The sequence below is a fragment of the Astatotilapia calliptera genome, chromosome 12 (genome assembly GCF_964374335.1).
Source record: "Astatotilapia calliptera chromosome 12, fAstCal68.1, whole genome shotgun sequence".
NCBI lineage: Eukaryota > Metazoa > Chordata > Actinopteri > Cichliformes > Cichlidae > Astatotilapia > Astatotilapia calliptera.
In genome coordinates this window covers 9,029,303-9,044,565 of record NC_137433.1, presented here as the reverse complement: position 1 = coordinate 9,044,565, position 15,263 = coordinate 9,029,303, and the positions used below count along the sequence as shown (strand labels likewise).

General features: G+C 37.0%; 2 protein-coding genes and 1 long non-coding RNA gene across 4 annotated transcripts in view; 1 reads left to right on the top strand and 2 right to left on the bottom strand.

Annotated features, from left to right (window-relative positions):
• Positions 1 to 15,263, top strand: part of unc5db (unc-5 netrin receptor Db) — a 296,820-nt gene that overhangs the window by 217,001 nt on the left and 64,556 nt on the right. For both annotated transcript variants that reach the window (XM_026187286.2, XM_026187285.2), the window contains one exon: positions 13,921 to 14,005. In XM_026187286.2, coding sequence (XP_026043071.1) covers positions 13,921 to 14,005 — 85 coding nt within the window. The remainder of the gene's footprint in view (positions 1 to 13,920; positions 14,006 to 15,263) is intronic.
• Positions 601 to 2,346, bottom strand: LOC113033478 (uncharacterized). Its single transcript, XM_026187302.2, has 3 exons — positions 2,022 to 2,346; positions 1,615 to 1,783; positions 601 to 1,503 (listed from the first exon to the last, which is right to left on the bottom strand). Exons 1-3 carry the CDS (start codon positions 2,308 to 2,310, stop codon positions 1,380 to 1,382), a joined length of 582 nt encoding a protein of 193 aa, XP_026043087.2. The 5' UTR covers positions 2,311 to 2,346; the 3' UTR covers positions 601 to 1,379.
• On the bottom strand, positions 2,996 to 8,255 carry LOC113033471 (uncharacterized). Its single transcript, XR_003274032.2, has 4 exons — positions 8,131 to 8,255; positions 6,247 to 6,354; positions 4,871 to 5,092; positions 2,996 to 4,550 (listed from the first exon to the last, which is right to left on the bottom strand). It is a non-coding gene; the product is annotated as an uncharacterized LOC113033471 (long non-coding RNA).

Sequence of the window (15,263 nt, the reverse complement as noted above, 5' to 3'; positions counted from 1 at the left end):
GCCAGTTTGTCTCAACCATACACAAAATGAATTTCACAGTATAGTAAAAAAAACAACTGCTTTTCAGTGTTTCCACAGTGCAGAGCTTTCACTTTTAATGGCCATTGTTGGCAAGTGAGGTTTTTTAATTTTTGTTTAACTGAGTGATCAGAACCCTTACAGCAAGGGGTTTAACTACACTGTAAAAAAAACCTGTAGATTTTACGGTAAAACGCTGGCAGCTGTGGTTGCCAAAAATCTACCGTAAAATTACGGGTGGAACATTTTCTTCTTTAACGGTAAGAAGGTATTGTTTATTTTACGGTTAAAAATAGTGCTAGGGTCAATATTTTACCGTAGAAGAAAATGTTTTAACTTGAAGAAAAAATAATGTTTTTCCCTAGAATTAACATGAAAATAACATATAAAATAAAGTTTGTGCCAGAAAACACAACATTCTTTCCCTGTAAAATTAACTATCTAAATATAGAAAAAATACAATTTTATTCTGTAACCGTGTTTAGACTAGAGTGCTTTTAAGTGTTCTACTCTTTAAGTTTAATACACAAACCATGATTTTATTCAAATTACTAAATGTAACACAAAAATATCCACCTTAAATTTCCAAAAAAGTATTTTATTTAACATCTTTGATGCTTTGAACATCAAACATTTAACATTTTTACTCAACAAATCACAAATAGTTACTAGTTATCTCCATGACAGTAACAGTGAGGAATCACAGAATTCTTACAAGTTCTGTTCAAACTGTGCAAAACCAGTGCTGTAAGTTGAGCACACATTATACTTCACATTACCTTTAGCAGACAATTCAGACACCTTTAAGTGTTTTGGTGCTGTTCTCACTACATAAATGTCAGTACACATAGAATCTTGACTTTTCAAATTATCCAAATACAAATATAGAGAATTAAACATTTTTTCTATAATTGAAAGAAAGTCTGAATTGAAGAAATTACAGGAACAAGTTTACACCCACATATTTTGCACACAGAACTGAGCAGTAAAGCTGAAAATGTACATCTTAAAACTGCATCAGGTAACAAACAAAAACTTTAAACTTGTTTTGAGAACTTCAACTGCAAATTTTTGGATAACTACAAAATGCCAGCAATGTACTGTACATGCAGCATACTTTTACACTATTGTAATCCAAGAAACAAAATCACCACATTTTTACCAGATACATTTTTCAGATATAAAACAGTGAATCAAAAGTAGAACATGTACTTTTACAAATTGTGTCTAGTAAAACTTCACATTGTTAAAAACTTCCCACTCACAATCAGAAATGTAACAATTGTTTCAAAAACATAACATCTGTAGAGTATGTAACATGGTATACCTTTATCACTTCGTCTCAAACAAGAGGGGTAGGACTAGATCCACTCATGGTCAGCAATGTCTGAGATGAGAGTGAGGACTCTGGGATTGACTGAGAACACTTTTTTCTTCTTGGATTCAACCTTGGTGCCTCTCTCAGGATTTATGGAAAAGAAACACCTTCATGAAAAAAGGGCAAGAGAGATGGAGGAAATTAACAACCTGAGGTGGGATATCAAATGGCCAAGTTTGATAAGCACAAAAATAAATCCATAATAAAAGAAATTTTACCGTTGAAGGAACTCCAGTGTTGATCGTAGTTCCACAGGGTAGTGTATGTTAAAGCAGTAGTAACTGCCAAACATTAGGCAGATAGCAGAGGTGAAGGTTGTGATGCGGTCGTTGACAATCTTCTTGTCAATGCTCAACATGAATGTCTCAGCAGCGAAGCAGGAGGAACCTGAGAATTAAAACAACAACAACAAATTAAAAACTTTAATAACAAGAGCTTTAATGTCAGTCATATATACAAATACAGAGATACTTGTTACATGGATCATAGGATGAGTTATGTTACTAGTTGAACTTATATGGTTGTGTTATCCAGTGTATTAGTGTGGAAGCAACAGAACATGAAACTAAACAAGCCAAGAGTACAAGAACGTGGCAGTTACAACAGAAAACAACAGTTTGCTTACCGCAAACAATGATGACGGGTGTTGGTGGCACTTTCTCCATCTGAACATCTTCTGCAAGGCTTGTCATCTCAACGCAGTGGAACAGAAGCTCTCCCTTCTCGTCAAAATGAGCCAGTAAAAGAAACATCAGCTCAATGACTTCTTGCAAGCAACCACTGGACTGCCCTCTTTCAGTCTGAAGTTTGAGAACAGCATTCAGGACTTGCTTGTGCTTTTGTGCATCAACATATTTGAGGAACTTTAACAGACGTGCACCCTTTTTGTCCACATTGGCAAGGAAGGTCTCCATCAGATTCACACCAGTCAGTTCTTGGAAATGTGGGGTCATACCAACTTCATTGAAGAGAAAGGGCCATTCCTGGCATAGTTTCTGGATGCTTGCCCCTTTGTTGATGTCTTTACGCTGCGTGTAATAGGTGCACTTGACTAGTTCTTTCACAACATCTGTACTGTAGTTATTCTTTTTAAACAGCTTCTTCATTTCTTCTTTTTTTTTCAAGCTGACTCTCCACAGTCTCAGAGAGTGGCAAATGCTTTGGCTCCCAGCTAATACAGCCATATGTGTCTTGAACCCTTGCTTTTTGTTCAGCTGGTATTTCATCTGTGTCGTTGTCGTCATCTGATATTGCTTTGCGTTTTTTTTTTACCTTTGGTGTGTCAGGTCGCTTAACATTTTCAACTCTTGCCTGAAGTTGCTTTACAAGAGAATGATATCCAGGTCCAATAACATCACCATCAACCACATCTTGAAGAGACTTGGGAAACTTGGCCACCATCCTTTTTGCTATCTCTGTAGTAGGGCTGCTCGATTATGGCAAAAATGATAATCACGATTATTTTCACTGAAATTGAGATCTCGATTATTTGACGATATTTAACCCTTTAAGACCTACTATAGAACCAAGTCCGCCAGAGCTTATATTATTTTTTTACATGTTGTAGCGCCATTTGTGGGAGCATTTCAAGTTGCTATACATCAATACAACTGTTATAGCCCATATTTTAATAATATGTATTCATTAAGTCCACAGTAACTACATTAATTGCAAAAAAGTGCAATAAACTACAAAAAAATGTAAAATCATTTTGGGTTTTTTTACATATATTTCTACTTGGAGAAATTTAAGAGGTTTATCCCTCAAAACTTTAAATACAAAAAAGTTGCAAAAAATAGTTTACAACAGCAGGAAATTTATTTTGAGTGTCTTCATAGTTTTATTTTGGAGATATAGCAATTTTTATATACTGCAGGAAAAACAAAAAAAAAAACAATCCTATGATGCAAATTTGCAAAGAAAACAGCATGTGCATCAAAATAAACTATTTCCAGCAGTGCAATTTGAGTTCTAAGCATCCCAGAAACTATTCAGAAAAGTCAAACATGACTTATAAAAACACCAGTATAGGCTTTTAAGGCCTACAAGTAAAAAACTACATTTTCTGCGAAATGATGTCACTTCCTGTTTCGGGCAGGAAGTGACGTGCGATAGTTTGCGCTGACGTCTGTTTCACTGTGGGAAGTGTTACGAACAGCTGATCGGATCGGCAAAGCGTGTTTCTGGAATATTATGTTTTTGTTCCTGCAAGCGCTTTTTATGGAAGGAAACCGTGACCGAGGACAAGCTGATGGCATGAGATGTAAGTTTCATATGCAAAATAATTATTGCGCTAGCTTACATGGTTCAGGTTCTACAGGGATTTAAACATAGTTACACAAAATGGAGCGTGCTGCTCTGACAGGCTTTAAAGGGTTAACAATAACAATGTATTGAATAATGACTTTAAAAAATTATAAAATGTTTGCAATATAAAAAATAAATGAAAAATGTAAACATCTAAGTTTAGTGAACTTTGCAGTGTTGCTCTGTGGTGCAGCTACGACACCGTAGAAAAGTTTACAAACTATGTCTACTTGACACATCTGACTCCGCGAACCCATAATGTTTCCAAACCACTGAAGTTTTTTTTTACCTCCCTTTTCAACCAACGGCAGTCACTCTCCTCTCCAAATAACTTCTGCTTAGCTTTCCGAGCTTCCCTCGGGTCCTCTTAATTGTTGTGACGCTGTTCGAAATGCGGAGAGGTGCGCTCGATTTGCCACACGGAGCAGCGCGAGAGTAAAGCATGAGGGAGGTGCTAATAATCGGCTCAGTCATTTTTAATGATCGTTGAAAGCCCAGATCGTAATCGTGATTAAAATTCAATTAATTGAGCAGCCCTACTCTGTAGTATTGTGTTTGGTTGGATTCTTACAAGTCTTCATCATTTCAGAGACCACAATCCTTATCATTTCTCATCTTTGTCTTGCGCTTGGTCTTTTCTGTCTTTCCAAGTTCTGCACCAACTCCTCAGGGAGCCTCTGCCATGGTATCTCAAATCTCTCTACCCAGTTTGGTAGTAATGGTGTACAGATTCCTGAAAGCGATGAAGTAGTGGTGGATGATGTTGGTGAAGAAGAAATTGAAGGTGGAGAAAGAAGGACATCCACTGGAGAGGAATGTACAGCAATTGGTGTCGAAGTGCCAGAGACTTTAAAAGTAGATAAAAAAAAGAAATATGAAAGCATTAGATCATGTTTTCTGTTATGTTAAATTCTGCACTGCATAGATACATTTTGAGATATTAAGGTTACACAGCATGGTCAAAACTTAATGCAATTTGTCTGATAGATTGCATTTCGAAACTCAAAGTGTATTAAATTTCCCCACAAAGCATCCAAGTTTTATTTACACAGAAAGCATGGTTAAATAATGATGGCCACATCAGACTCAGGAACACTCATATTCTAAGTATTTCCAACTTCAAGAGCCCTCTGTGCGTTTGGTGTGGTGACAATGTTTTACACTTACCATTTTGGGTCCAGGCAGCCACTAGTCTTCTAGCTTGTATGGGCTTGAGCACTGGCAGCAGGTCATTTTCTGTAATGTACTTTAAATCATCTGTGGTTTCTGGACCAAGTGTTGTCAAAGTATCTTCTACTGACTTGAGAAGTTGATCAGGAAGGTCCGGAAGCACTCCTGCTATTGCATCCCCTATGTTCTTTAAGATAAGCACCTGCGATTCAGCCATACCTGTTAAGACACACATACAAAGAGTTTGGCTCTGGCCCATGATGTCATATCAAGGCATTCAGTCTGACAAGACGCTGTGCTTCAGTGGAACAATCTGGTGTCCGTTTTTCACGTAAGATGATAACGGCCACAAGTCAATCAGTTCACTGATGAGTCTGCACTCTAATCTCCCAGTGTCATTTTTTACAGAGTACATGTGGTAGCAAGAAAGAAATTCTGCATCATAAACTCTCATGAGAAAATGAAGAGCAGACTCATCTTTAATAAGAATGAGGAGAAGTTCACCAAACTCCATTGACTGATCAAACTTAGTGACAATAAAGTGACCCTTTCTGTAATTAAGCCCATTATACTGAACAGCAACTGGAATCTTTGTATTGCTTTCAGTAAAGCCAAAATGTAGGACTGCGTCTTTAACTTGCTCACTGTAAAGCTCTGAGTAAAATGGTGAGCAATCTTTTATTTGCAATGCTGGAGGACTCACTGACCCAGCAGAAAGGAAGGCCTGAAACATCTGATGTCTCTCTGAAAGAGTCAAGCACAGATTTTTGAAATTTTTCAGATGCCTTGCACATCTTTTGAAGTAACTGTGTTTGCTCTCAAAGCGCATTGTCCAAAGCCTGATGAGAGGGCCAAATTTTAGGATCAGCCCTGGATAATGTCGTAAGTAATGGTGTTTAGGTCTTAAGTTGATATTAGGAAACAGCACCTTTCTGGTTTCCAAATACTCTTGGATGAGAGCATCCAGATAAGTAACCTGAGCCTTGGAAATTTGCTGAGCACAAATTAGGCCAACAATGTCCTTAAGCTGCAACGTTAACTGCCACACATCATCTTGAGAGTTCTGCACTCTGTCTCCAATTATGAGAGGTAAAAGTCTCAAGAAGTTCCAATTTTGAACAGCTTGTCCACCAAGTTTCAATGTTTTTGGACTGACCTCACAAGGTTTGGATGAAGCATCTGTTTCTTTGTATTTAAATTGCTTGATGCGCCTGTTCAGAATTGGGTAAGTGAACCATTTATTTGTGTTGATGAAGTACTTGAGGTAAAGAGCAAGATCGTATGAGAGGACACCCTCAAAGATGTCATGACCGAGACATGGGGGCATGCCAGGTGTGCAAACATCAAAGCTTTGTAAAGAATTAAATACAGACCTGAACTTTATCCCCTGAACTTCTGACACGTCTTCTCTTTCCAGTTGTTCAGTGGCAGATCTATGTTTCTGGGGTCCGCTGAGGTCCACACACTCCTGGATCAGCACCCTGAAATTCAGTTCGAGTTAACAGACAATATCTGCATAAGTACACTGATGAACTGAAATTTTCTGTAAAATCCCCAATACAATGAGAGCCCAGGTTGTCTCCAGCAATGCAGTAGAGCGCTCCTTTCACTACAGTTTTGTCTGCCATTGTTATCCCATTCTCCTCTAGTACCTTCAAATCAGTCAGGAGTTCTGAAAAAACATTTTCATGGCCAAATTCTTTGAAATCCTTCTCCCTACACAGTAAGACAAGCTGCATATGATCAGTATTTGACCGGGCATGGGGGGGGGGGATGTTGAGTAGAGAGAAGTACACAGCCAAAACCTTGTGCTTCTTTTTGGCAGAACCAAGTGGGTTCACTACTTCAAATGCATCCTGGTATAGAACCAGCTTGAGGCAATGTGGATTTTCCTGAAAAAATTTGTTTGACACAAACACGTTACCATCACAACAGTCGCTGAGAACATCTGGTCTTGAAAAATTATTAGGATCCACTGATATGAGACCTTGCCAAAAACTTGATTCCAGCATACCCTTCAAAGTATTTAGCAGAGGAACATAATAGGCAAATCTCTCCATCCTGTTCTCGTCCCTGCCCAAAAACACTTTTCTGGGTTCAACATACTTGAACACATCTTTAAAGCACTGAACTCTTGAATAAGCAGTTCTCATGGGCCCTGTGTGACAAGCTGAGAACAAGTCAGATTGTTTTACTGTGTCACAGATTTTTACAATGTCTTCATCTGAAACTGACATATCTTTTAGAAGTGACCTTAGTCTATTCAATGTATACATCTGTCCCAATTCATGTATATTTTGTATTTCTTCAACAATGGTTTGAATGGTAGATGCTGGCAGAAGATGCTGTCCCTGTAGTTTAATGTAAAACATACATACATTTCTGAGATACAGGTCACTGAAATTAGACCCATCCATTCCAGGGTCTTCTATATCTGATACACTGGCACCTTCCTGTATGGTGGCACTTGTAGATGGACTCTCTGTCTGAGTATCTTTGTTTAAACCACAAATCACATTTTCCAAACGTTTGTGTTTTCTAGACATATGGGAGGTAAATGTAGATTTTACAGAGAACTCACTTTGGCATCCTCTCACTGGACAAGTTACATGCCGTCCCTCTTCTATGTGTTCCTTTAAGTGAGCAATCAAAGCTTTAGTTCCCTCACATTGGCGTTCACAAAGTGAGACAGTGCAATTCAAACCCATTAAGGTAGCATTCTGAGAAACAGTTGCGGTACCAGTGTGGTGGCGGTAGAAGTGAGACTTTAAAGCAGCATAATATGCTGCTTTAAAGTCTCACATATTATCCAGAAAACACCTGCTTACAACTTACTTCAACACATTTAAAAATACACCGGGGTTCATTACGATGCAGTCTGCAATGCAAAACATAAGCTTTCACGGACTGAACCGATTCTCCACATATGCTGCAAAAATACATAGTCAATATGACACAGCTGCGAGGCTAGCTAACTTAAAGCTTCAGCCGGATGTCAAACAAGGCGGAAAAATCCAGGCCGCATTTAGACAAAGCATTCAAATATAGCTATACTAATTAGACGGTTTCCATTAATACACCCGTCTCCAAAACACGTCTCAACGAGCACTGCTGATTTTGCAAGGCTCTTTTCAGCCTAATGTAGCTAACGCTAATGCTAGAAACGAGCTAAAGCTAACGTAAATTTATCATTTGCGCCTTCACTGCCTGCAACACAATGCTGTCGATAAATAAACCAAGTTGGATTATTTTCTTACCGTAGTAACTGAAGACGAGCTGTGGCAGACGTTAAATTAAAAAAATGAGAAACAAGTCGACGAAAATGAAGATAGCGTGATGCCGTAGTAGTCCAAAGCAAAACTTGTGTGGAGCTGTACAGACGTTATCTGCGGCGGAGCCTGATGCAGTGCGCTGATTGGTCCATTTGAAATCAGGCGCCTTGATGTGAAACGGCGCTCTAAACTTCAGGGGAAAATGCCTAGTTTTGGGAGGAGGTGCTTTTAAAATCTTTTTTCTTCATATGATAATTAACTATGAATAAATAGAACAGACAACAGATTATTATTTTAATACTTATGGGATTATATGAATTTACTCAATAATATAGTATGTCTATCATTAGCTGTAGGTCTCTCCAGTTGTTGTTAGCTTTTACATTTTAAACTCATGGTTTATTGAGTTCAACAGAATGTAGATTTAACAGCTACATCCCATATTCTTTACAAAAACTACATCCAAAAATTGCCCTAATACATTTCTAGTATAAAGATCTTGGGACATATGTACCTGTTATATTAAAATTTGAGAAAGAATATGCTGTATTAAATGTGCTATGAATCAAGAATGGATTTAATGTAAAGTGCTTTGGGCTTCTTGAAAACCGCTATCTAATCCATTATTATTATTATGTGAAATTAATGCAAAAATCACAAAGTCATATTACAGCATGTATCCATTACCAGCACAACCATGCTTACATTCAGCAATTAAAACCTGTATTTTTTTCAATAAATAAATGTAAAAAAAATTGTGTTTGCCTGTTCTAAACTTTATTGGAATCTTCCGTTAAAAAAACTATGCAAGAGTGATTTACAGTAGGTTTATGTATTTTTTTCAGAGAAAAAATGTACATATTACAGTTTTTCCACATTTCTTTATTTACGGCAATTTCACATCAAATCAACAGTTTTAAACTGTTTTATAGTTAACAGGTTTGTCCTGTCGTATTTTTAACTGTCTTTCACTGTTAAATATACGGATCTTTTTTACAGTGTACTCAAGAACGACAGTTGCAATTGACTCTTCCTACCAATTTCTTTGTCGCCACCAGCACAAGCTCCCCAACATGTAAAACACAGCTTTATTAAAAACAGACAAACTCTAAAGAATGCCCATTCCAGACATGACCAAGTTATTACAAATACACACTTTCCATAAAGCTGCCAAAACCCTTTATCTGTCATCTCCCTCGCTGCTCCTCTGAACCTTTTATTTGTAAAGCAGGGCCTTTATATGCTCTCTACACTTCAGAGTGAATGCTCTGCCATTCACTCTGCGGCAGATGAATAGTGTGACGCAACAGAGGACGGACAGTGTTGATCTTTTGACATGCTGTGAAAAAAACCCACTTGCTTCTTCAAAGCTGTTGTGTAGCTGACTGGGAGATCAGAGGGAAAAGAAAGATATGTTTACAGCTTAACTTAAATCACATATTGATTCAGTTGCTTATTTTCAGTAGCCATTTGTGTATATTCAGGCTGATCAGCTAAGCTCTTAGACTACTAAGACCTAAGGGGAAAAAATAACAGTGTTTACTCAGATTATGTAGGAATAACAACCTCCTACACATTTTACTGAAAAACGTCAGTTTTGTTTACCGAGAAACAGGTTTTACTCATTGTGACCCACTGGCCACTCATCTTCATATTTTCCCCACAATTCCTAGATCTTTCCTAACAAAGGATGTTTACCTCTTTAGGCGCTTTTTAACATTTCTGTTCTTCCCTTAATATTCAGTGCATATGTGGATATTTTCACGATTCACCGACAAAAATAAATAGCAATATATTTTGCAAATGTTATTCTGTGCATGGTCATTATGGCACATGAGTTATATCAAGCAATGCTTGAGCTACCAGATAAAAAAAAAAGCATATGGTTAGACCATATTTTTGCTGAACATCTTAAACATGCCAGTAATAAGCTGGCATCCATTTCTTTCCATCTGTTTTACTGGTTGCATGATCCATGGCTTGTTGCCAGACCCAGTGTTATCTGTTCTGTTAGTGCCGATCATTAAGGATTAGGCTAGGAAAGTCAGCAGTCTTGATAACTACAGACCAACACTATTAGCGAAGACAACGTCAAAAGTTTTAGAAAGAAACTGGCTCCATAGATTACATATGTTCATTAACTTCACTGATAATCACTTTGACTTCAAACTCAAGCATGGTGCTGATTTTTGTATATATTCTTTGAAATAAACTTTAAACCGATGTAGAAGACAGAATTCATCACTTTTTATCAATGCCTCCAAAGCATTTAGGTGTGTAATTTATAAAGTTACTTGCTAAGTTCAGTCAAGGAGGGGTGCCAAATACATCATGAAATTTCTGGTTTAACTGTTAAAGACAAGCAGACATTGCAAGCTGTTGCATTTCTGCCCTGGTTGGAGTTAGTGATGGTGTTAGACAAGGAGGAATTTTGTCCCCAATTCTTGTCAATGTTTATGTTGATGATTTGTCAAAGAAATTAAGAGCCTATATGGGATACATGGTATTTTATTGATCCATTTTATGTATATAGATGATCTTGTTGTCTTTAGTCTTAGCAGTGCTGGTCTCCAGCGGCTCTTTCACATACGTTCTCCTTACTGTATGACGTTTAACATGATATCAGATACAATGTCTGTAAAAGAGCACTGACAATTTGCAGAAGCAAGTAAGGACAACTATCAAAGATTTCCAGAGTTGAAATTGTCAGATAATCATTTTACTGTCTGTAACAAGTTCAGATATCTTGGACGTCTCACATCAAATGTCAGATGATAATGGAAATGTTGGATGAAGTGTGCATACATCTTAGGTAAATTTAATGCATGTGTCGATAGATAGACCATTTCTTCATTTAGAACATAATGTACACCTCTGTATATGAAAGACCTTTGGACAAATTATAGGAAAACAAGTTTATGGAAACTTCATGTAGCTTTTATTGAGGCTTTGAGGTTATTACTGAATACACTGAGATGTTTGTAACTGCTGGAGCCACTACATTTAAAGTTTTATTAACACATCTCATTGATAAATATATTTGCATGCACATGAAGCAGATACAAGGTTTAGCACCGCACGTTATCACTCTTCATTGTGGAGACACTGGTATAGGTGCAGAAAGGTGTATTTTTATTAGTTTTTCTCTTGTTTTTGTGTTACTGTATGTGATTTGTTTTGTTTCTATGGACATAAAGATTGACTGAATAAAAATTGATTGATAGTCATGAAATTATGTTGCAGCCAAGTGCTGCTGATCATATACACTTGATTAGCTTTATCATCAGCAAGACTGAGCACCTTTATATAGGCAGTAGTTTCTGAGTTTTTTGGTCTGGTGCATGTTAACACATCGTGGACGTTCCAGCAAATTATCCTAAGGTCAGAAAAGCAGGAAAATCCAAGCTGATGGGTTTTCACAATGTAATGTGATGTGATTTTTTTCTTTAATTGTTTATATTGGGGTTTTTTGATGTTGTTAAAGTAACTTTTCCATCATCACTATAGGTCATCAAAAAATAAAAAATAAAAGAAAATGCAGTTGCAAAGAATGGTCTGGACTTTTACATCAAAAAAGCAGAGCCACACACTGAAATGAGAGAGCAGCCAAAAGTAGATTCTTACTTTGTTTGGTCATAAGAGGCTGAATTACATGCTTGGTTAATTTTTTAATTTTTTTTAACAGACTTGGGTCAAAGGTATTTTTTTAACCAGTTTTGTGGCTGAAGGGGAAAAAAGTGTAGTTTAAAGAGCGTACAATCATATGACGCAAACATCAGTTACTAAATCCCTTAGCATCTGACTGGTGTAACCATGTTTAAAATGAGCCCTATTGCGCTGGAAACTGTGTGCATGAACATGAATGCTGTGTCAACACAAGCTAAGTTAAAACCTTCACTTATCTTGCACATGATCAGAGTCATTGTCGGCTTCTCATCCATAGCAGCCTTATGTAAGTCTTCATTGTAGCCTCATGTAAGCATAAAATGCCAAAACCTTACATGTAAACAATAAAATGTTTTCTATTGTTTTTGAGTTTCCCTCACTAACATTATCTGTACCAACAAATATCCAATAAATATATAAAATGTTTGTGCTAATTGGTTGAAATTCAGAAGTGAAATACTAAAATAGTACTCAGGGCCTGTTTGCCTCAGTCACACATAACTGCAGGCTAAATTTTGATTACAATACACTAATTAGTTGTTGTTTCTTCTTTGAAAAAAAAATCAATAAATAAGAAAATCCAACTGATTTTTGCAAAAAATATGTGTTTTATAATTTTGTAGGGACTGTTAAAGACTTGCATGCAAATATTCTATCAATAACTCCAGTGCAACTTAGTCACAGTAACTCCCAGAGCTCTGCCTGCTTACTACTCTTTTTTCTACAAGCTTTGTTTGCTAACCCATTAATTTGTTATTTTTCTCATTTGCGTACAAGAAATAACTTCATAGTTTATTTAAAGTTCATATTTGTGTCATTGATTCCCCCTCATCAGTATGGAAATTGTTGCTCTGTTGTGTAGCACTTTATACTCAGGAGGACGGCTATATAAAAAGTAAATGCTTCAATATAGCTAATTAGCGACAATAAGCTACATTTATATTAAATTTTCTGACTCTACATCCTCCCAAAGCCTAGCAAAGTCAAAAATGCTTACTGGTTACCAACAGGGCAAATTTACAGATGTAGCTTCAGTGGGACTTGGAACGGAAATGACTGCACCCACACAAGGAAAGTCAATTATTGGCAGAGAGAATGGTTTCACCTCCAAATTTCAGTTTAAAATTCCATGGTGACCAGAACTTTGTAATGAACTCTGTGACGTCTTATATCTGAACTCTCCAATACATAGCAGTGTAAAATAGACCATGTGGCTTGGTACCAGACAACACATATAGTTGACTGCAAACCTTAAACTGCAGCCGCTTGGAAATATTTGCACTAAAGCAAAAAATAAAAATAAAAAAAAGACATAAGGTTAATAAAATTCATTTTTGTTACTGTGGTCTGCTCACTGAAACTTTTTCCCCATTGAACCATGACAGTAAAAAGCATCTTGACCTCCACCAAGCAGATTCTTTGTCTAAATATAGAAATATTTTACCAGGCTGGGATGAAATTTAAATAATTCAATCCAATCAGTGTTTTTCAATTCAAGCTCATCTATATAGCGCTAAATTGAAACAATAGTTTCCTCAAAGCTATTTATATTGTAAAGTAGAGACCGTAATAATGTAAAGAAAAGCCCTATGAGCAAGAACTTGGTGATGGTGGAGGAAAAACTCAGTTAGATTGATGGGCAAGTATTTGCTTTGACCAGTTAGGATTGGGTGGATGGATACAGGATGAAAAGTTTGAAGTACAGTAACATCTTCTATCTATTTCTATCTTTGCTAACAACCAGTCAAGAATCAGAAATCCGCAAATGCCAGTGCTTCACCGAGTCATCCCGAAATACTCTAGGCTGTCTTATAGCTAACCCTATAGATAAGTAGTATTTATGTCTTCATTTGCTCATGATATGTGAACACTGTTTAAATATGCCAAAATAAGCCCTTTTTTATTGTACCCCCATTGAAAATCAGCATGAATATTATAACACTTAGAAGCCCAAGTCTAGGTCACTCTTTTCTTTGAGGTGAACTGAAGCGCTCATAAATATCTACATAACCCCAGCATGTATGACATGCTCTTATTTTGCCCTATGCTGTCAGGCTGCTGGAGGAGTTGCTGCTGACACAAATGTGTGTGTGTGTTTGTGTGTTTCAGGGGTCAGCCTCCTGGTGCCTCATGGATCCGTGGCTGAAAATATGTCCTGGGAGATGTACATGGTGATCAATCAGGGAGAAGCAAGGTGAGGCCACAGTTTACCTAAATATCATTTGAAGCATCTATCTGCCTGTCACTCTCTCTCTATCTTATCATCCATCTGCCCTGACTCTCCATCACCTGTCATCGCTGTCCTGCTTTGCTCTAATTATTTACTATCTTTTGTTACTTTGTTTGCAGCTGCAGTATCAGCGCTCTGTCATTGTGGGATGAAGGAATTCGATTTAGGCTTTCTGATATGTTTTCTTACAGCCTGTTGTCTGTGTTGAGTTTAGCTTCTAGTCTTCCAAGTATGAAATTTCAACCAAAACAAAAAAATAATTAATTAAAAAAATCAAGCTTTTTAAAGATCAGTTGGAGGATTTCATGTCACTGTCTCTAAACATTGTAAATGGCCTGTATTTGTATAGCGCTTTACTTAGTCCCTAAGGATCCCAAAGCGCTTTACACATCCAGTCATCCACCCATTCACACACACATTCACACGCTGGTGATGGCAAGCTACATTGTAAGAGGATAGCAAGACAGTCTGAGTGTAACACACATATGCTTGTGCTGTCTTTCATACTTCATACAGCCTTTTAGAGCCAAAATGAGAAGTTGTTTATGATGTGTCTGAGGCGGTTGGCTGACAAATCTTGTATCAAACAAAGACTACAGATACTCTTCTTAGGCTAAAAAATACATTGATAATGAAAGGAGCCTTCACAAGATATTACACATCAGACTCCTTTTTTCCATCATGGTTTGTAGTAGTCAGGATATAAAACTGTTCTGGAGGAACTTTGTTTTGTTGCTGATTAATAATGGATGATTGAGCTGCTGAACCATTAATGCTTGACCCTGTACTATCTCCTGTAAATTACATATGGAAAGCAAGATGCAAAAAAAAAAAGTTTCCTGAAAAAACATTCATCAGGAAAGCTGTAATTATTTTTCTTACCGGTAATGCAATCAAAAGCTTTTGATTTGCAGGTTTTGACTCTGAACTGCAGAATGCAAAAACAAATGCCTGCACTGTTGGAAAAGAAGGTAGGAGAACATCTAAAAGAAAAATGGAGGCACTAATCAAAAGGAGTTTGCTTTTGTTGAAATTAGTGATTTACCTCTGTCTTTGAAAATTGTCTTTGATGAATGGTTTGCTCTCAAGTAAAATATATGTGACTAAATCCAAAATAAATTAAATGTCAGACAAAATAAGAAATGCCAGTTACATTCATTGGCTAAACACATCAGCTAACTATCATTTTAATGTTAGCTAATGTACCTTAGCTATAGGCCTC